Genomic DNA, 22,522 nt, shown 5'->3' with positions numbered 1-22,522 from the left:
TAAGTGTCAGTGAGAGATAAAAAAAGATGAAAAAAAATATTTTTACATCACCCATTTGAACATGAAAGTATTTCCTGCTTGAAATAGAAAAAGTGCAAAAATTCTGACCTTTATGCATTAACTGTTTAAAGCTGGAAATATTTTACCTACTGAGTGGATCAATAGTGCAGTGCATTTCATTAAAAGCATGTACATGCGTACATTTATTTTGAAGATGGATGAATAGAATCCAATAAAATTTGTGGTTGTTAAGGACATTAAGGGCCATCTAGCCATACTAATGTAATATTGCTTACTGCTTGTAGTCAGTTGATGAAGCAGGCTTATAAAAAGCCATAACATCCAGTTAATAAAGCTGATATGTCTTTGGTGGAACATTTGCTTGGCTACTTTTCCTTATTTCATAGCTGTTCTGTTTATTAATTTTGTCTGTGCCATTATTAGTCATTAAATTGTAGGAAAATATGATGTTTTGCACCGAATATGCCGGTTTCCCTAGCTTTTAGTGACATTGTGTTGCTTTAAACCAATCTCAGGAGTTCTTATTTCTGCACTGCATCCTCAAAGTTCCATGGTTGCAGGTTCAATCCTGAGCTTTTGTTGCTGTTTGTGTGGAGTTTTGTGTATACTCCTTATGATTGTGTGGGTTCAAGTTTCCTTGAGTGTGTGGTTTTCTGTCACAGGCCAAGAGCACGCTGATGGCTATGATTTGATAACTAATTGATGCCAATTGCCCTTAGGTTTTATGAGTGGATATGTGTATGCCTGGTGTCTTGGGTTTGTTCCTCTCTGAAGCCATTACGACCATGACCATGATAATGTTGTTAGAGAAATTCAAGAAATAAACCCTCATCATATATTTTTAGTAATTCAAATTCTATCTAGTTCCTAGTGACATATATTAAAGCTATGTGCTATATTTTTAAACAAAAGATTCTCTGTTACAAAATACACACATGGCATTTAAATGTCAGCAGTATGGAACACTGTGATTCATCTGGATCCGCTTGTTACTTTAACAATTTTTCTTGCTCTGTAATTGACATCCTATTACAAATTAACCAGCATTTCTAAACCAGGGTTTCTACTAGAGTAGAATGAAATGTACTGTAAAAAAAGCCTATTAATTCTTCAAGGGTTATTTAAGGTATAATTAGATAATAAATGATTTTTATCAAAATTTTAACTCATTCACTCATTTAGTCACTCAGTCAACCATTAACTCATACAAACTCATACAACAAAATCTGATCTTTAGTTGTATTATGTAGCACTTATTTCTGTCTTTTAATAAAACTAATATTTTATTATTTTAATATACAAAAAATGTAAGTTGGCGTCTGACACGAGGCAGTCTAAGATTGTGATGTCAGAAAGGATCATTAAGGATTACAGGATTATTTAATTTTCATAATTTGAAAACACATCTATATTCTGGTCTATCAGACACAAACACTCTCATCACACTCAACACCAGTCAGAGGTTACTGTAGGAAATTCATTTTAAGTCATTGTTTAATTTCCTTTATTTTTAGCATATTTCCTGTTGTATCAAATAGAAGCCAAATCAAGTGACAATGCTAGTTAAATTCAAACTTTACATTAGGCTTGTGCTTCCTGTCTCACATTTATATGAACGGAAAGGGAAAGGTAACTAAGGATATCATCTGTCTCTTGGTGCAATTTGTCACATTGTTTAAGGTGGTTATTTGTTTCAAGGCCTGAGTCAAGAAGGAATGGCAAGCATAAGAGGTGAACTCATTCCTATTATAATGATGTGGTCTGAGTAAGACTGTTATGTGTATGGGATTAAGGGTGGGTGAAATTCCAGGATCTGGTGTGAGGCTGTTACAACCTTTTATGCCTCCATTGTCACCCGAGTGTTTTGTTTCTATCTGAAGGGTCTACCTAAAATGTGTATGATTACAATGCATTACAACTTTAAGTCAGACTTGACTGCAGCACACGTGCCAGTACTTGATTTGAAGACTCACGTGCCACAAAGACTACACAAAGAAATCCAAGTCTCCTTGTCTTCTCTGGAAAAAGTCCACCATTTCTGAAGATTAGGTCATTTATCATATACTTTTTGATACCAGCAAATCACTGGAATCAGGTTTATTGCCAGGTACTGTAGGGTTTACATGCACAGGAATTTGTCTTGGTGTGTTGGTGCATAGTAATAATAAAGGCTGAAAAAATAACTGAAATAATGAGAGGATGATCAATCACATCCCCAAGCCTTTTGCTCTTGTTATTAAACTCCCTAATAGGATGCTTGAATGTGTCCCCTATATTAGCATAAAGCAAAGCTTGGCTTTAATCCAGCTAATTCCATCCCATGCTGTTAGCTGTGTTCCACAGATCCGCCATGGAAGCTGCTTTTTTTTAAAAAAACAGGGCACGTTTGGCTCTTGCAGCTATCCAAGTGAACTTTTACATTCCTTTGCTTATTTTAATGCAGGCTCATGCCCTCTGGAGTCAAAGATGCTTCACTCAGTGGGGAGCTTCTGGAAATCGTATTAAGGCCACGTATAAGCAAGAAGGAAGAAAATGTTTTCTCCGTTTGAAAATGAAAATGTTAAAGGTCTACTAGTTGTTTAGTGGACTGGATACAATTCTTATTGAATTATAGTTGTATATTTAGTTGATAGTTGATTCATTTGGTATAGTTGATTTATTGTTATCTTTAATATGTTTCTCCTCAGCTAGAAGGAGACACAACTTAATGACGATAATCACGATAATAACTTCTAGACTAAGAACCCTTACAAAGTGAGAATTACAAAATTCATATATTATAAATGGTTATTAATTTGCCTTTGCCTGAGAATTGTCTGACATTGCACTTCAATGTACAGTTGCTCCAAAATATACTAAAAGCATCTGACATTCAAGGCACAAAAACCATTTCACCATTTGGAGTCTTCAGCCACATCTCTCTGCCTAATCAGCTTTGTTCCAGTCAAAGCCTGTCACTTAGTCTAAATGCCAAGAATTAAGGCTATAGCTTCATCCAGCCACTGAAGGCCAAATGAAAAAAAATCCTGCAAAACTGCGAGTCCTTTTTGTGGATATTAATGCCAAGAGTGGCAGATGGTGCCCACTTCGAATTCATTTTACCAGCGCCACAGGTCCAGTACTGTAAATATGTTACTGGTGAACTGGTTTGCAATCTGATAAGCCTCTGAGGTTTTATATACATATTAATATATACATGTGCCATATACCTATTTAAATCCATGTGATTTTTTGTTTTTTCAGATCTGTTTACTGACTTTTCATTTATGAGATTTTATGCTGCATTTACAATATCTACATTTTGCCCATAATAGTCTTCAGTTATGTTTGTTAATTTGACTGATTTTTATATCCACTTCAATGTACACTCCAATACTCCATTTTCCATTAAAACAACTGACACCAATTATATTCTGACGGTCTACTATTGTGATCAAGGTGGACTTTATTGATGAGCTTTTTCCCATTCTTTACACTACTGTGTAAAGTGTTATAGTAGTTACAATAAGTAGGTATTGATTGATATTTAAGATAGATAGCGATACGGCCGTTGCTGCAGCACTAGCATAGTTATTCAAAAGCAAGATAATAGCAAAATAATCAGCTAGTGGTAGTCTACAGTTATCCATTAACATTGTATTTAATGATATTTAATGAATTTTTTAATCAAATGCCAAAAATCATGCAGTCATAATCCAGAAGATGCCACAGCAATCTGTAGCTAGCATTCAAAAGAGTAAATTTGGCCATCCTTTCTATGTGTGAAGTATGGTAATGCCCTCTCTCCCCTGTCAATCACAGTGACACTAGCCAATCATGAGCATCTGTATGCAGAAGAGGGTATATGCCTCATTCTTTTTCTTTCTTACATTCTTACATGCAGCATGAGCAGCAGTTTGAAAAGCTGCTAAAGTTGGCTTTGTCCAAATGGGGAAGAACATCTGAGGTAGAAAGAGTTTGCCTCACTTTTCTTGGTTGGTAGTTGTCATGTGATAGAGGAGAGTTAACTAGTAACGTCATGAATATATATTTCTTATAATCTCCTTAAACGTTATAAATATTAAACAAAGTATTGCTTTATAGATGGTCTATGTCTGCATAGGCTTAAATCATCCATGAGATATACATGAAGATCAATATTTCATTCAGTGAAACTGAAGCGTATGCTGGGAACACTGGGTATTGGACACCAGTCCATTGCTGGGAACATTAGGGACACCTCTGATGGGACACCAGTCTATTGCAGGGAACCATGCATTCACTCATTCCTACCTTAGGCAATTTAGTACAAACAAACCAACTACTAGCATGTACTTGGGAGGTAAATAAAAACCCACCATGACATGGACAGAACATGTGAAATGCCACACAGAGATCAAGCAAAGCTCAGGATCGAATCAAGGACCATGGAGCTATAAAGCTGCAATTCTTTGCACTGTGCTACTGTGCATGCCAAACACCCTGCTTGCATACACACAAGGGGTCGCCAACATCACTCCCCCAAACCACCTCTGCTACCATTATAAATGTGCGGAGTGTTAAATTTGTACTAGACAGGAATAAATCTCTCAGAAACCTGCTAAGACACTGAAATCCTCTTGTATGTGATTCAGTTTATGTTACACTATTTCTCTGACTCAGTGAGCGTAGGTCAGAAAGGTTTGTTCCTCTTCCTCTCCATGGGAGAGAAATGAATTTTCTCCTTAAGAGAATATTGAGTGATCCTTTAATGCTTTTACAGTACTCATTAAAATGATATAAAATTTTGTTGTGGTCATTTTTTATCACAGCTCTATGATAAATGCCTGTGTTGTCATAGAAATAATAAATATGGCTAATAAAGTCATAAAGCCTATTGGTATTGTGTTTGTTGGATCCTCTGTTCTCCATTTTAAAGACATAGGTAGTTAAGAAGTGATGAATGGCTGGATTTTCAGCCACTGAAGTGAAAACAAGTGGAAGAAATATTATGTCTATGATATAGAAGGATAGTGAAGATTAATTTGCAATAAATATGGTTATTATACAATATGAAACATAAGGCATAAGGAATGACAAAGATATAAAATAAAGAATAAAACGATGGTTCATGCTGTTAAAGTACAGTTGATTACTTTCTTATTTTATTGTAATGCTGATTATTTAAATCAGATGTAATGCAGCATGTCCCTGCAAAATGACTAGACTTAACTTGAAATGTTTTAATCAACTTGGACGAATGGTGATTATCTCTCCAGTATAGCTAGACAGAATCTTTGCCAACAAACACTCAAGCCTTTCTAGGAAACTTAATGTTAGCTTTTCTTTCATTTGTAACTTTTCATTGCATTTACAATGTTTGTCTATATTCTACCAACTCATTAGTCAAATCTCCACTGCCACATGACAGAGGCTACCACCCATTTGGTTTTGTTCATTTTGAGATACTGTTGAGAACATAGTTAATATAATTTATAAAACCTGGAGATGGTGATAGTGCTGTATCACCCGTTCATATGATTTTATTGTGCTGTTTTACATGTTAGAATATTGTAAGAATGAAACCAAAATGTTCTAAACAAATGCAAATATAGATGTGAAAATGTTGGTTTGTTAAATTATTTCTTATATTGAATGTAGTGTTCTTTGAAGTCATCATTTACAGTCCTGATGGGTCAGAGTCCAGATAAAAATAAATCTAATACACTAAGCTGAAAAATGGCTTTGAGCAGATAAATCAACAAACTGCCCAGGACTCTAACCAGCACTAGAATTCATGACCCCTTCCACGAAGCAGACCCTGTGATAAACAATGACAGCAAAGAATACTGTAGTTTATATAAATCTCTAGCCTGTAGTGTAACAGCATTATAAATATACAATATATTGTTGATCTTCATGCTGACTAAAAGGTCAATGCTCAATGTTAGGAAGGAATTTATGTTAAAGCTATCAATTTATCAGAATCTATTTGTAGCACTATACAAATAAAATTGAATTATTGAATTGATTTATTAGGTAGATAACCCTATCAGTTACAGTGCTGACAAAGGAAACAAATTCTGAGTATGGCTCACCGTACTTAACTGTATGTCACTTCACTAATTTTTTCACAATTTTTTAAAGTATGTTAGATTTATTATGTTTTTTCTCCATGAACCATCAGATTGCAGATCTATTGTGATATGTTGCTGAGAGGCTGAAGAGCTGGTATTAATTGTTGATGTGTTAAGTGTGAATTCACACTGCTTGATGTGGGTTTCATTTCAAGGACTCAGTTTCTAGGGAAAAGAATGGAAGGTGTTAGAGATAAATATAGTGCTGTTTTTGTATCTTTAGAAATAAAAATTCACTATAAATAGAATGTTTGTCTGAGCAGAATGTTAAAGACAGAGCTATCTGTGGTTGGATTTCATAAAATCACTGGTATACCTTTAAATATACCAGATGAACAAAAATGATCTTGTTTTTCAAAGAGCAAAATTAAATAATGAAAGGATGCCCTAAAAACATTGTGTCATATCCCCACGCTCCATTTATGAGAATTGAGTCTCTCTGTCTCTTGTGACAAAACAATGAGAATGCAAAGCGATTGCTCATGTCCTCCACCTAGCTGCAGAACACTTAAGCCTGGTTTTATTTTGTTGTAAAAAGAAGGATTAGGAAAGAGCTGCCCCCCTTGAGTCTCATTTCTGCAGCCTGCAGCATAGTTTCCTGATGGGACACACATTTTACTTCTATTATATTCAGTCCAGTCCAGACCTGAGCAGATGGCATTTAGTTCTCTGGTCCATTAGTACTCAGCTCACAATGTGCTGGTGATGTGATGAGCGAACATGCATCAGGTACTCCACAGCCAATGTAACAGATAATTGTACTGGGGATATTTTTGTCCTCTTTCCTGCAGTAGAGAGTGTCTGACAGGTGTCAAACCTGCAAAAATATGGTGGAAAAACCACCATTGCTGAAATCGTGACAAGTCGTTTTGCAGAATAATACCTTTCACTGCATATCTTTCACTAAAGCAGCATGCCTAACTCTGACAGGACACTAAGAAAATGTGAATATCCAAATGGAACAATTTTATCTAGATTAAAAAAACCTACAGTATTGTGAGGTTTTTTATGATGTGATGAATAATATGTATTAATAGTGATTAATCTGTAAAACACAAGTAACACAAAAAAAACGCCTAAGTGCTCACAAATACTCAACTATCAGTGTATTTTGCTCTTTAATAAAGATAATAATTTTGTTACCTGTGATATGGACTGATGGACCATGACAAACAACGTCAACTGTGATTGTCAGGAGAAAGAGAGAGAGAGAGAGAGAGAGAGAGAGAGAGAGAGAGAGAGAGAGAGAGAGAGAGAGAGAGAGAGAGCATTCCAATGCAATTCATACAATTCATACAGCAAACAGTATTTTCAGAAACCTATTTCACCTGCCATTTTAGTGGGCAAAAATACTACTATTAAAACAAAAGGCTGGCTCCCCTGCTTTCTACTCACAAATCTTGTGTAGATCTTAAAATATTGTTTATTGTTGCTGAAAATCAAACATGGCTTTAGTCAAAGTTTTAACCAGAGACAAAATGTCTAAACTTTTGACAGAAATTGCATCATACTAGGCCAGATATTATCTTAAGTGAAAGCATAAAGGATTACAATGCCTTTGCTCTGTGTGAGTCTTGCTGGAGCCCTGATTGGAGAGACATTGATTTGTTCTTCTCTTGTTCATAGTATTGTTCAGAACTAATGTCCTTGAACGCTGTTGTGCACAGAGCTTTCTGTACCAATAAAAAGAGGCTGTTATATCAGATTGGAAAACATTTGCAAAATCATTGTGGTTGTTGGCAAGATATATTTAAAAATGAAATGCCAAAAAATTGACCAAAAATGCATTTTGTGTGATATTTTAAAATATATAATTATATATTACGTATTACTAATTCCCTGAGCAAGTAATGGGCCATAACACAACTTTCTTTGCTTAAATTTGTGCCAGACAGGCTAGTTTGGCACAAAATCTTTTTTTGAGAAATTAAAAATCTCCTCAGATTTTTAACACACAATAGTTTCCAGAGGTTAAACAGAATAGCAAGAAAAGACAAACAAGAAAAACATCCAGCGGGCAGCAGGTTTGGGGTTAAAAAGATGCCTCCTTGATAAGACAGGTCAGAGTAGAGTGACCACAATGGTTTGAGTCTACGATAAAAGCCATACTTTAAAACTGTGGTGAGCAGAAAAGCATCTCAGAATGGTCAGTGTGTTCTATCTCTAGGTGAATGGGCTATAGCAGAAGACCATATCAAGTTTCACCCCTTACAGCCTAGAACAGTAGTCTAAGCCTTGAGAAATCTAAAATGTACAGTTGAATATTGGAAAAGCATCACCTAGTCGGTTTTTCCAGCGTGAAGCTGTCTAGCTTTAGTGAGCCTTTGCCCACTAAATGTCAGTGAGCGTATTGAGAAATGTATGATTTATTGGAAGCAATGTGGATTAAATATGAAACAAAATCCAACAGCTTGATCAGTTGGATCGATAATTGGGCACATGCAGCTCAACATATTTGTCTTATAATCGATATTACTGCCTCTGAGTCTTTTATCTATAAACTTAATTCTTTTGCCCTGCAAATGAACCTGCCTTTAATTTATTTTTATTTTAACAGATACCACAGCAGAGTTAAATTCTCAAATCTAATTGTCCAGAAGATTTAATTAAGTTTCTATAATAGCATGGCTCTGATAGCAGTTCTGGTTACAAGACAGATTAATGCTCCCATTGAAATATACTAGTTTCTATAGCAACAACTTAGACCAGAACTTGGATTTGAGTTTTCAAACCTCAGCATGGAAGGCTTTACAGTTTTTTACGGCAATAAGACAAGCTGTATTTTCTGTTTACCTTCAAGAGAGAAAATAAATACTGACTAGTTAGGTACGTTAACGTTTTAAGCTAGAATGTAAGTGATAACAGGAGATACCTCAATGTGCAGACATTCCCCAAAATAAAACTCACCTATAAATAGATAAACTAAAGTCTAAACATAGAATACTTTACTCTAGTATTTACTCTCTCTAGAAAAAGAGAGAGAAAAATAGAGCCACCCAAAGAGTAAAACCAATTCTGCTCCATTGGCTCCTAGCCCACGATCTTCCAAAACCACTGCAAATGTTTTTTGATCTCATCACTCCAGAGCCCCTTTTCATTTTTCATTTTCCCTTTTCATTCAATTTTTTATTTGCTTTTATGTTAATGATTGTCAAAAGCTGTTTTCCAAGTTGTTGCTTAATGACTGCTTGATTACAAAATTAAAACAGATTTATTTCCTCTTGACATAACTAGCACTACTGCTGTTCATCCATATTTAGTTCTCTGAGTAAAAAGAGTTATTTATTCACTTATGGTGCCATGAGAAGCTTTACGTATGCTGTACATTCCTGTGCCTTCTAAATCAACAAAACATATGGTCTCTATAGTGTTTTAAACCCATTAATATAGTCGTTCAGTGCTGTAATGTTTTTTGTTTTTAGCAAGTTAAAGCCTGTTTCTCAATACCAAGAATGCCAAAGAACTGACTAAACATTCCAAAAGAAAGTTTTTGCCAAGAGCAAGCTAAGGAGAAGAAAAGCATATGCTGCATGCATCCAACACAATCACGGAATGTCATTTATCCCTGAAGACTTGTTTCCTAAGATATATGTGAATTGATGTGCTATTATGATATACACATCCAATTACTTTCATAAACCTTACAAATCCTCCTGACATCAGACTGTATCTATCAAAGTTTCTTTCTATCTTTTTCTCTAAAGCGTTCTTTATATATTTTAAACCAAAAAGCTCTGTTTCAAGATACTCTGAATTTATGAGTTCTTACATGTTCAGTCCTATCCCTAATTATAAGGATATTACAGTGGAATTTCCCAAAATGTTGATTTTTGTTGCATATATGTTAGATTTTTGAGTAATAGATTTTTTTGTATTAAGTAGGCAAGTCTATGCATATTATATTAATTGAAACCTTATTTGCATATGATTTTTAATTTTGTTTAATTTAATTTCAGATTTTAATCAGTAATGCATTTTTTTTTCTTAATCATATTATTCTCTGGGGGCATGGTGGCTTAGTGGTTAGCACGTTTGCCTCATACCTCCAGGGTTGGGGGTTCAATTCCTGCCTCCGCCTTGTTTGTGTGTGTGGAGTTTGCATGTTCTCCCTGTGCCTCGGGGGTTTCCTCCGAGTACTCCGGTTTCCTCCCCGGTCCAAAGACATGCATGGTAGGTTGATTGGCATCTCTGGAAAAATTGTCCGTAGTGTGTGATTGCGTGAGTGAATGCGAGTGTGTGTGTCCTGCAATGGGTTGGCACTCTGTCCAGGGTGTATCCTGCCTTGATGCCCGATGACGCCTGAGATAGGCACAGGCTCCCCGTGACCCGAGTAGTTCGGATAAGCGGTAGAAAAAGAATGAATGAATGAATATTATTCTCCTACTGTATATTGTCTTGCCTTGTGAACTTTATTTGTTTTGTTTTTATTTACATTTTAACATTATTCTATTGTTATACAGTTATGGTTTAATCTGCTTTTTTCATCTGCCTTTTGTTGCTTTAAAGTTGTTTATTAATCAATCGGCAAAAGCCATAAACTGAAGAGATAGCCTGACACTGTCATCTGGAAAATGATCAAATGTTTATAGAGCAGCAACAAAAACCTTGTGATATAAACACAAGCACCAGGAGCGGTGAGATACACTATCATTCCTTGTTGTAAAAAAGCTCATAACGATACAGTAGTTGCAAAATATACTGAGATTATGCAGCCACTGATCTCTTTGTTCTTCTCTTCTCAGACACACCAGACCACATGAACACAATATTAACTTTTTGCTTGGTATGTTGTACTTAACTCATGTCTCTTCCCAGCAAGTTGGTTTATCCAAGTGTTTTTTCCATTCTCCTATGAATTTCCAGGAGGTAATGGTACAAGGTACCATTAACACAAAAGTCTTTTTGTGTTCGAGAAAGAAGTCATTCCCCTTCTGCCATAAAAGATATTAGCAAAGCCGTTTTTTTGTTTTGTGTTGTTGTTGTTGTTTGTTGTTGTTGTTGTTTTAGCTTTTTGTTTACTTAAAATCAGACAGAATAGAAAAGGTTGGTGACAAATGCCACACCAAATTACCTTAGACTTGTTGGTATATGCTAATAGTATATATTAGAATAGGTGAGAAATGTTTGCCAAGATTACTTGGGCTAGCAAAGCCTAACCTAAATTACTTGATAGTGAAAGTTTATGTAAATTATCTTAGGGAATAGCGAATGCTAATTTAAATGACATGAAACTTGATAAACATAAATCCAAATTTGTTGATTAATTGATACTAGACATCAAATGTATAAAAAAAATTCTAAAAGTTTCTAAATTAAATATACATTTTTAATGAATGTTAAAATGATCTCAGAGCAGGTAACGAGGTTGCAAATGTTAATGGAAATTTCCTCAGAATCAATAGTAAACGCTAACCTAAATGACCTCATACTTGATAGCAAATGTTGACATAAATTACCGCAGAATTGATAGTGAATGCTAATCTAAATGACCTTAGACGTGATAGCAAGTAAATTACCTTAGGATTACCAAATTATATCCTAAATGATCTCCTATTTCACACAGATGCTATCCCAAATTTCCTCAGACTTGATAGCAAATGCTAACCAAAATAACCACAGTCCTGATATAAATGACCTCAGAATGCTAACCTAAATAACCTCAGACTCCATAAAAAATGTTAATGTAAATTACCACAAATTTGTTTGCGAATGCTAACTTAATTACCTCAGACTTGATAGCAAAGGCTAACCTAATTCACTACGATAAACATGAGTTATAGTAGGCTGAGATTGGATAGCTTTGAACAGCTCTGATTACTCCCACAGTACACAGTTTGATTAGTGCTGTCCAACAACACAGCAGGTTATTGTACTTTATCAGGTGTGGTTAAGAAGAGTGTGCCATTGTGTGCATGTTGTAGAAAGTTAGTGAACAATAAGTGAGAGTGATTGAGTCTAATGGGAAGTCAGAATATATTAGCTTAGTGTGGTGTGGGATAGGTGTCTGCATGTGGGTGGTGTTTTTTGTCTCCAACTGTGAAGTCTGTGTGCAAGTACATTATGAAAAGTACACAGACAGATTATTTGTGTGTGTGTGTGTGTGTGTGTGTGTGTGTGTGTGTGTGTGTGTGTGTGTGTGTGTGTGTGTGTGTGTGTGTGTGTGTGTGTGTGTGTGTGTGTATGAATTCCACATAGACAACCTACACTATCCTCCGGAACACCTGCCTGTGTCCTAATTAGCCAGATGTGTGGGTTATATCATGCCCCACTATCCTTGTATGACCGTTTTAATTTGTTTTAAGTAATTTATTATGTATATGTGTAATACAAATACAAAAAGTAGCAACAGATTTACATTAAGAGTGTGTATTTCTCAATTTATGTATAATTTGCATCTCAGTACATGATGAAGCATCCAACCTATGAAAAAACAAGTGAATGCAATTGGTTTCTTGATGCAATAAGATATAATACAATATAATTCAGTGAAGAAGCAAACGGGTAACTCTATATTAAAAGCTAAAAGACCGCGATTAAGTCTGCTTTTTGTTAGAATCTTTAAGTTAGCAATCATCTTAGTTTAGCAAAAACTTAAACAAGTGTTTCCCTCAACCACATCTTTTCAATTCAAAATATCTTGATTTCCTGACATTAATCATAGTAAGTCAAATCATGTTCATCTGAACGTCTGTATTTGGTCTGTCTATCAAATGCGCATAAGTCATTCGGTATGTGCTTAATAGACCTGGATAAACCTGCAAAGAATATAAAACAAATAAAAAAAATTATTAGAATAAGTCAGTGATTTAAAACATGTGGCAACAGAATTGAGTGATTTTGTTAATGGTACAAACAGATGAAACAAAGCCCAAACAGAACAATTTCATTTTGCTTGTGTATATTAGCAGTTATTTACCTGACAATTTCATTTGATCAAGGCAGCAAGCTGGAACCACAGATAACACCCCCCCCCCCCCCTCACAGCTTCATTGTCTGCAGTATGAGCTGTGAAGGGTTTTGCAGGTTCTTCGTGTATCTCCAAGAGTTTCCTCTAGGTTCAGTTTCCTACAGCCACCTAAAATATTCTAGTGGACTGGCCTAGGTGTGTGTATGTGGTGTGAGAGAGTGTGTGAGAGTGTGTGTGTGTGTGTGTGTGTGTGTGTGTGTGTGTGTGTGTGTGTGTGTGTGTGTGTGTGTGTGTGTGTGTGTGTGTGTGTTTGATGCTCTGTGAAGGACTAGAATACTATAGTTTCCATTGCCATTTGGCTTTGCAGACTGGGTGTAATCTATGCACCAAATCCCACTCTAGAGGGTAAAAAAGATACTAGAAAGGTTAAATTGATTTATTTCCAATTGATTAATTGATAAATTGATTAACTATATTTTGTACTTTTATCATTTTACTGGGTCACAGATGCATTTGTGTAGCCAAGAACATACTCAACCTAATTGATTTGATTGTCAAAACATTTTATGTCTTGGCTCTGTGCAGTGAAAAACTTTCAGCACTTTCAACATCATTGAACAACTTCAGGTTTTGGCAATATAGTATATATCACCAGAAGAAATATCACTGGAAGCTGGAGTGAATTAAGATTAGTCACAGGTTGTATCCTACTTAGCTATACTGTTGCTTTCATAAGCTGACATAAGACAGAATTGACAAAAGTACAACACACTGAGGATCTGCAGCTGACATTCATACCTTGGTTACCTACAATGCCTTGCATAAGTATTACGCACAACCACACACAACCTTTTTGAACTTTTCCACATTTTGTATTGTTGCAACATGGAACTGGAAACATAACTGGGATTATGAAATCAATGTATACAAAATACCCCATTGTATTGAAGATGACATTGTTTTTGTCTGAGTTGACCATCAGAATTGTCAATCTCTCCAGCTCCTTCATAATTACCCATGGGTCTCTTGGTTGCCCTCTTTCTCAGACATCAGTTTTTAGTGTATGGCTTCATCTAGGTATAAACTTTCCATTTTTAACAACAGAATTAATGGTGTTCTATGAGATTCATAAATACTGGGCTCTTCACACTGTGCTTAACCCCAGGTTATCATTGTTCTAATCACCACATTTAACCCTGGGTAGAGGAGTGATTCACACTGGTAATTAAAATGCAAGGATAGCACTGCATGGTGCACTGTACATACTGTATGGAACCCAGCTCCGAAGTAGGTTTAGCACCACTTTGTGTAGTTAATCTTGCATTGTGGAGTCACATACAATGGTGTGAAAAACTGTTTGCCCCTTCCCAATTTTTTTTTTTGCAGGTTTGTCACACTTTAATGTTTCAGATCATCAAACAAATGTAAATTTTAGTCAAAGATAACACAAGTAAACACAACATGCAGTTTTTAAATGAAGGTTTTTATTATTAAGGTGGAATAAAAGGTTATAATGCTATTTCTAAAGCTTTGGGACCCCATGTAGATTTGGAATTCGTTTTACCTTAATAATAAAAACCTTAATTTAAAAACTGTATGTTGTGTTTACTTGTGTTATATTTGACTAATATTTAAATTTGTTTGATGATCTGAAACAAGTGTGACCAAAATAAAAAATCAGTTAGGGGTAAACACTTTTTCACACCGGTGTATGTAGAACGTTATGGCTAGATGCTTACCAACAGAAACCCAATCAGAAATTAAACAGCATGTGTCTCATCATGCGAAAAGAGCTTCTTGGTTTGATAGCTCCTTGGTCTTCATTACGTTTTTACTGTAGTTTAGGTATGTTCCCTTACAAAACTCTGGAGAAAGTGTCAAGTTTCAGTTTTTTTGTGTTACAACCTAGAACACTACAAAAAGTGGAAAAGTTGAACAAGGGCAAATACTTATGCAAGACATTGTACTATTCTGAGCAAATGTACAAATGATTATGTCTCATTTATCTATGATATTTTTGCCTCAAAACAGCCTGGTATCAATATAGTCCACTGATTATTTGTCATTTCTAAAGCAACATGATATAAATCTAATCCAGGGTTGCAATGAAATCAATTAAATCAAATTCTACATTATGATGTGGATTTAAAATTTAGTCATTTTCTATTACCTTAAGCTTTTATTTCTATTTTTGCCTATCTTTTTTTTCAATTGATATTTTATCATCCTGCTTTATGCAGTGAACCAGGGTCATCTAACATGCACACATACATTTGCCTCACAATCACTTTGAAGACAAAAATTAAGGAGAATATCCATACAATGTCAAAACTGCCTGAAAGACACATATGCTTTAAGGTGCAATTCATTGCACTACTTAAATTAACAGAAGGGCAAATCAAAGTACTACAGTAATCACTTGAATTTAAAGGGAAGCAAATGCCAGTATTTAATATGAGCAAAGAAAAAGCCAGAAAGCCAAGTTAAATTGTCTGTTTTCTGAGTTTCTTTGATTATATTTCTATGCGTTATATGTCAGGAAAATATGAATATATTTCCATGATATCCCAAGATGTTCATGCTGGAAAGTACTATATCATATAATCTTAAACTTGATTCTTGGTCTTGTGGTATGCCTCGGATTTAATTATTATATATTTTTTTTATCTCTTTCTTTCTCTCAGGGCAAAACTGTTCCGTGGGAAAAAGGTCCAGGGAGAATATGATATCCGAGTGGAACAAGTAAGATACTTTACTATGATTACTGGTGAGAGTGAAGATAAGATATTGCTCATTTGCTGTTATGTCACTGTCTCATATGTCATATTTCACATCATTTCACATTAACTGTCATTGTGAGGAACATTTTTCTCCTTTTTTAACTGTACACCATTCTGTGAAACTTAAGTTGACCTGCATTGAATCAGGTTAACAAATGTCACAGACATTTCCAGGAACTGTGCAGCATGTGGCAAATTTCATTATGCTGTAGACCCATCAGTGATGTGTAATTTGGCCTGCCTAGCTGATGCATCGAATATCACCTTGAAAGCATGCAGTCTTGTAAAGAGGGTGACTCATGAGTTTAAGCATGTCTGACTGTGCATTAGCATACTGACTCTAGCTGGTGTCCTAATTTAGGAACCTTGTTGCTTTAAAAATAGAAGCATTCACATCAGTGTGGTAGTGAATATTTATGTGACTGAAAGAGTAGTGTTAGCCAAATCAATGTCAAATTGTGTCTGTGAGCTTGTTATTTGATCTGAATGGCCCAAAGCTACATTGGTAAAACTACAATATCAGTACATGAATAGTTCTGCACTAAAACCTGAATTAATGCGTACTTAAATGTGAACTAATAACAAATTAAGTAGGTAGGTTTTAATAACAAACTAATCAAGAGCTAAACTACAATGTCAGTCTTAATAGATGTTAGTACATGTTTGTTAGTTATGTGTTAATTAAGACAGATGAGGAAATTAAATCAAATATACGCTCTGGGAAATAATATGAAATAAAGGTGCGTCGTTTATATTATATATATATATATATATATATATATATATATATATATATATATATATATATATATATATATATATATAAAATAGTTTACTCTTGTGCGCAAAGGAACGCTGCCTCATCCCAAGGCACCCAGGGCATGTACTAGTATTGCTTTTTGAAGACAAATGGTTGGAGAATGTTGCCAAAAGGTTTGAGAAGAAATTATTGTTGTTTATTATTATTGAGTCTTTTAACTGTATGTTTGATAGGGAGGATCATTGTAAATTATGTAAATTATTATATAGCACTTTGCAATGATTTTTTTGAACATAGGTGGATACACAAATTATATACACAATATGAAACTATTCACAGTCAATTCAACTTTACATGTAAATTACCATATTAAACTAAGAAAAATCTAGGTGGACGTTATTCATGCATGAATTCTTTAAACTCATGTCGTAGTTAAGGTTAACCCTTTAATTGTTTGTGATTAGTCATTAGTTCATATTTAAATAAGAATTAATTAGCAGGTAACGGTTCAGGATTATTCATGGTACTGCTGTTGTAAAGTACATCAATATTTATGCCTGGAAATTTGTTACCTGCTAACGTTGATTTTCTGAGGGCCTCATATAGATTATTCCAATAACCTGCATGTAGTTCAAAACCTCTGAGATTGCAAGAGTTTCACAATAGTGCCTATAGCAATGTAACAGGTTAAAAATATTAAAAAAGACTCATAAAAATATATATCATATAAAAATATCATTAAATGATAATATATAACTGAGAAGATGGCAAGCACTGCAATAATCTGGTAGGAGTAGAGTTTATTACCAATATATTACTACACAACTGGACCTAACTGTGATTCACCACATTAAATCACTTTGAGTTTGATTTTAACAATATAGCTGAAACTTCTTTATCCATCAGCTTATAATATAGCACTTGATCCAGTGCATCTTATTATTTTGCATTTTATTTTATTACAGTTATTATTACAGTTATTGCGGTTTTATTTCCTATAGCTGCTCCTGTATAGCTGTTTGAACAGAACTTTAGGCTGTTATGTAACACTATACGCTATTGAAACACAATAGTTATAGTCTGGAGTAAATCATTCAAAAATAACATACTTAACATACATTTGGGGAGCTGTGTGATTTATAGGTATATCTCCTGCACCAAACCGAAGTAAATCACAAGACCACTTAACAATTAGTTGATAATTAATCTGTAAAGACACTATTTCTAGGAAAAAATGTAAACTGTCTAAAATGCCCCTCAGCTGGCTGATCATTGTTAGGCTCCAAGTGAATGATATGCTGCTCAGACCTTCCCCCTTTTATTCACATTGATTGAATGTTCAAAACCCGACACAGCCTCACTGTGTGCACACAGCATAATTATCTCAAACTACAGACAAGAAATAATTATACAAAAATCCTCAATGTAGCCCGGAAAATAGGGATTAACAAGACACACTGCACTGATTACATGGAAAAACACATTCAGGGTGAAACACAACACAATTTACGAAAGATTTATACACTTCTGTCGAAAGCTATTATTAAAATGACTAATCTACAGTCACAATGTTTCGTAACTTTGAAAGAAAAAACTGATATAACTGTGGTTGGTGAAATTACATGTTGGGGCAATGACTAATGACTTTAATGGCTTGGGGTTGAAAAGTAATGGAAAGTAATAGAGGTTGTCTAGTATTTTTAATGTGTGTAAAACACAAGGACATTTTTAATACATTTTATTATTTGTGTGATTTGGCTTGCACAGTAGAGGAGGAAGCATTTCACATTTGGCTTCTATACTGGTAGCCCCAGTATAGTCTGCAGCTGTGGCATCTTGACTTGTGTGCCTTCATCCTAATTACTTAGACCAAGCTAACTTACACATATAAATGTAATCCAAATAGCTGCTATGTCTTTTTATTTGAAAGACAGCTTCCTTCAGATTTATAATACTATCTGGGGAAGCATGTTTGTCCTTTTTGCTTTATATTTTCTTAATAATGTATATATGTTTCTGTCTGTGTATGCATACAGGAAACATATTCCATTGCTTCTCATTTCTTCTTAAACAGAAGCAGTGAATTATCACTGATTGTGTGATGATCGAAAGATAAAATGTATTGACTACCTGTATTTGTTTTTTTTGTTTGTTTGCTTGTTTGTCGTAATATGTGGGAATTGCAGTCCTAAATCTTTTGTAGCAATTGCAGTCCAAAGCCATCTTCATGATTTCTAAGTGGTACCATACACACTAATCTCATGTATTTCTAAGCAGTCCATTTAGACCATTATAAGCACAGCAAATGGTTTCCAAATGATGAGAACTTTAACCAGACAAGGTCAGGTGCAGAGAGCAGAAGGGGTCAGGATAAATGGGATCCCAGGAGTAGCATGTATAGGTCAACATCATATACGTAGCAACTCCCCCCTCTGCCACGTATCGGAGACTACCAGACTCTGTTACTCTTTTACACTGTCATCTATAAGATAGCACTTCCATATTTTTTATATACTTATACTTCCATATATTCATTCCATAATTTACTCCCAAGAAGTAAATTAAACAACACGTAAATATGTTTTGGATGTATTCATTCATGAAAGAATGAAATTTTTATTGTGGTGTCACTTTGCCCTCTGTCCAAGCCTGATTGATCCTGATTCTTGGAATGTGTTCAATTGTGACCTCATTTCGTGTTGCTGTGGCTGGATCGACATGGCTATCCTAAATATTTGCACTTCCTAAAAACAGTTACTGTAACACCCAAGTAGTAGATAATCTCTTCTGTATACTGTAGGCTTACCTATAGTGTACATAAGAACTGCTGCTACTGTAATCGTAACTATGACTGCACACTGTGCCGATGATCTGCAAACTGTTTTATTGTATACAGCAGTAAAAGTGTAATTATTTCTAATCTCACTTTTTCATTTCCCTTTAAATTCAGTTTTTCTTCATGTCACCACAGTCTTCTTCTCACTCTTGTATTGCGTGTTATACCGGTGCCAGTTTAATTGCTAAAAATGCTCTACAAATAACTTGAACTTTCTATCATATTTAAGGCTGAATTCTCTGAGATCAACCTCGTTGCACATACGAATGGAACATGCAGCGTGGACATGCAAGTCATCAGGAATGGGACCAAAGTTGTTCGGTAGGTTGATCTAGAACACATATCTAATTAAGCAAATATTATCAAAATAGTATGTGATATCTAATGTTGTATGACTTTTTACATTCAACAATGGTAAACAATCTGAACCTGTCTTCTGTGAGACTGAGATCATGAAAAGAGTAGAATTTCAGTAGGGCTTCACGGCTCAGGTAATTTCCTGTAGCACAAACTATAAAACCTATTTGAGTTCTACAGCAAGCCTGATAGACAAAGAACAGGAAACTGAAATCACAGCTTACACAACACACATGACCACAAACCAAAAGTCTTATTCAATAAAGTTTCAGGAAAGGTATGATAATAATACAGGTCACTTTCACAGACTGCTTTGCAAAGCAGGATAGTACTACAACCTGGACATGTTCAGGCATGTGAGAACCTTTGTGTGAGTTCAAGTATGTCTATGGGTGTGACTAGGTGTGTTCTCCCATGAATTTATCTGTGCTAGTGCATGATTGTCTTTATCTCTGTGGTTTTAGCCATCATGCATTTAGATATGAAAGGAAATACAACTGTATCTAGTGGTGAACTCTCTCTTAAAGGGAAACCTGCCGTTTGAACTCTCAGCATGACTATATGCCACATAGCTGCATTACATTCTGGATCTTTGGGCCCAATATGGATTAATATGACAATGCTAGAAAATGGAGTCAGAAAAGAAGCTCTTAACCTTTTGTTTTTAGAATCTAACAGCAAATCCTTATGTTTGATAATATTTTCTCCTATTAAACCCCTTTATCAGTAATTGTGCTAGCAATATCACCCTTTCACATTGTGCTGTATGAAAACAATTCCTCACCATGACAAATATTTTAATATAAACATATTTCACAGATTTTGTGGTGGAGTTTTTCTTTAATATGATAACACATATAGTATATGTCACATACATAACTATTGACATACACTCTATTACATAATATTGAACACATTTCAGTACTGCTGTTTGCTAAGAAACTAGTACTGCATAAACACTCAGCCATGACACATTCTACTAGTCTTCTTTTTGCTTGTGATTTTTATGGGGCTTCATTGAAATTCTGTGTGCACAGAAGCTTTCAAATAGGCTCAGTGTTTATTATTCCACAACCACATGCACAAAAGAGGAGCTAACACTTGCTCACTGACCTGAGGAGACCTAGCTCACTGTGTTGCCTTTGTTTTATTTCTACTCTGTAAAACTTGGTATCTCTTTCTACCTCAGTTGCTTTTCTAATGTCACTAATAGGCCACCATATATTACTATTATATTATAGCATGAACTGTCCAAACTAACATAAAACTGCATAGGTTTCAGAGTTTCAGAAAAGAAAATGAAGAGAGTGAAGCACATTTAAAATGTCAGGATTAGATATGGGAGTCCTCATTACAACCTCTCTCCAAGGCCAACATGCCAAATGAGATTTATTTTGGTTTAGACATGGTGTGCTTTCCCAAAAGAAATATTCCAGTTTCTGTTAATTAAAAAGATATATTTTTAAAAAGGTGAGAATAAGAATTCAATTTTAGATTTTAGTGTTTGTTAAAGCGCAGAGTTTGCATGTTTTTCTTCTGATCCAGGGTTTTTGGGTACTCCAATTTCCTCCCTGAGATAAAAGACATGCAATGTTGTCAGTTTGGCATCTTTATATTGACCGTAGTGTGTGAATTGGTGTGTGAGTGTGTGCTCGGTTATGCCCTGTGAAGTTTTGACAGGCTGTCCAGGGTGTCTCCACCTTGTGCCCTGACTATGTGTAGAATAAATGGCATACTGGATGGATGGATGGATGGATGGATGGATGGATGGATGGATGGATGGATGGATGGATGCATAGATGAATGGATTCAGGTGATTTGAAACTTACACATGAAGATCTGTGAGACAATAGATCAACTGTGTCTAGTAAATATACATGATACTAGAAAAACTTGAACTCATAAAAGCTGTTATGAAAACTTTGAATTCTACATTAGTACTAATGAAGCCATTGTTTATCCTGCAGATCATTCAAGCCTGACTTTGTACTGGTCCGACAGCATGCTTTCAGCATGGCCCAGAATGAGGACTTTCGTAATCTGATCATCGGCCTGCAGTATGCTGGGATTCCCAGTGTGAATTCACTCGAGTCTATTTACAACCTTTGTGACAAGCCATGGGCGGTTAGTCCATTTTCTGCATGGATGAGTTTCATTTTAGATGTGAAATGTTTCTGAAACTTTTCATACTGCTTTTTATGCACACTTTGAATTAATTAGTGTAATTTTCAGGCCTCACATGAAATGTCAGTGTTTATCAATTAGTGCCAGTACAACAATCATGAGGATTTTTATGTAAAAAAAAAAAAAAAATTAAAAATGTACTATTACTGTGAATCCAAAGCCAAAGATGTGAACATTTAGTGATAAATATTAAGCTTATTTATTCTTGCAATGCAATAAATCATGTAGATTACTGGTTCATCAAAGACCAGAATGGGGAAAAAAATATGATTTCCGTGGCATGATTTTTGGTACCAGTTGGTACCGCTGGGAATTTCATACACAGCTCATTATTAATGGATATTGAATTGATGTTCTTGCCTTCACTACTTTTTGCATTAATGCTTTGCTGTTGTATACACAAAAAATAAAAATGCACATTTATTCCAATATATTCATGATCGAAAATATTCCATTATTGTTTTTTACTCCCTCAGTTTGCTCAGTTGATAAGCACTTATAAGAAGCTTGGACCTGAAAAATTTCCTCTTATTGAGCAAACATTCTATCCAAACTACAAGGACATGGTAAGTGTACAGTATT

At 35.0% G+C, this 22,522-nt stretch overlaps 1 protein-coding gene across 1 annotated transcript in view; it reads left to right on the top strand.

Annotated features, from left to right (window-relative positions):
* The window catches only part of syn2b (synapsin IIb), a 67,496-nt gene that overhangs the window by 16,715 nt on the left and 28,259 nt on the right, over positions 1–22,522 (top strand). Inside the window, exons 2-5 of the mRNA XM_027140767.2 lie at positions 15,708–15,765; positions 19,629–19,720; positions 21,724–21,880; positions 22,417–22,506. Of these exons, the coding sequence (XP_026996568.1) occupies positions 15,708–15,765; positions 19,629–19,720; positions 21,724–21,880; positions 22,417–22,506 (397 nt within the window). The remainder of the gene's footprint in view (positions 1–15,707; positions 15,766–19,628; positions 19,721–21,723; positions 21,881–22,416; positions 22,507–22,522) is intronic.

Source organism: Tachysurus fulvidraco, chromosome 2 (assembly GCF_022655615.1).
Source record: "Tachysurus fulvidraco isolate hzauxx_2018 chromosome 2, HZAU_PFXX_2.0, whole genome shotgun sequence".
Lineage (NCBI taxonomy): Eukaryota > Metazoa > Chordata > Actinopteri > Siluriformes > Bagridae > Tachysurus > Tachysurus fulvidraco.
This window is presented reverse-complemented; position numbering and strand designations above follow the sequence as displayed.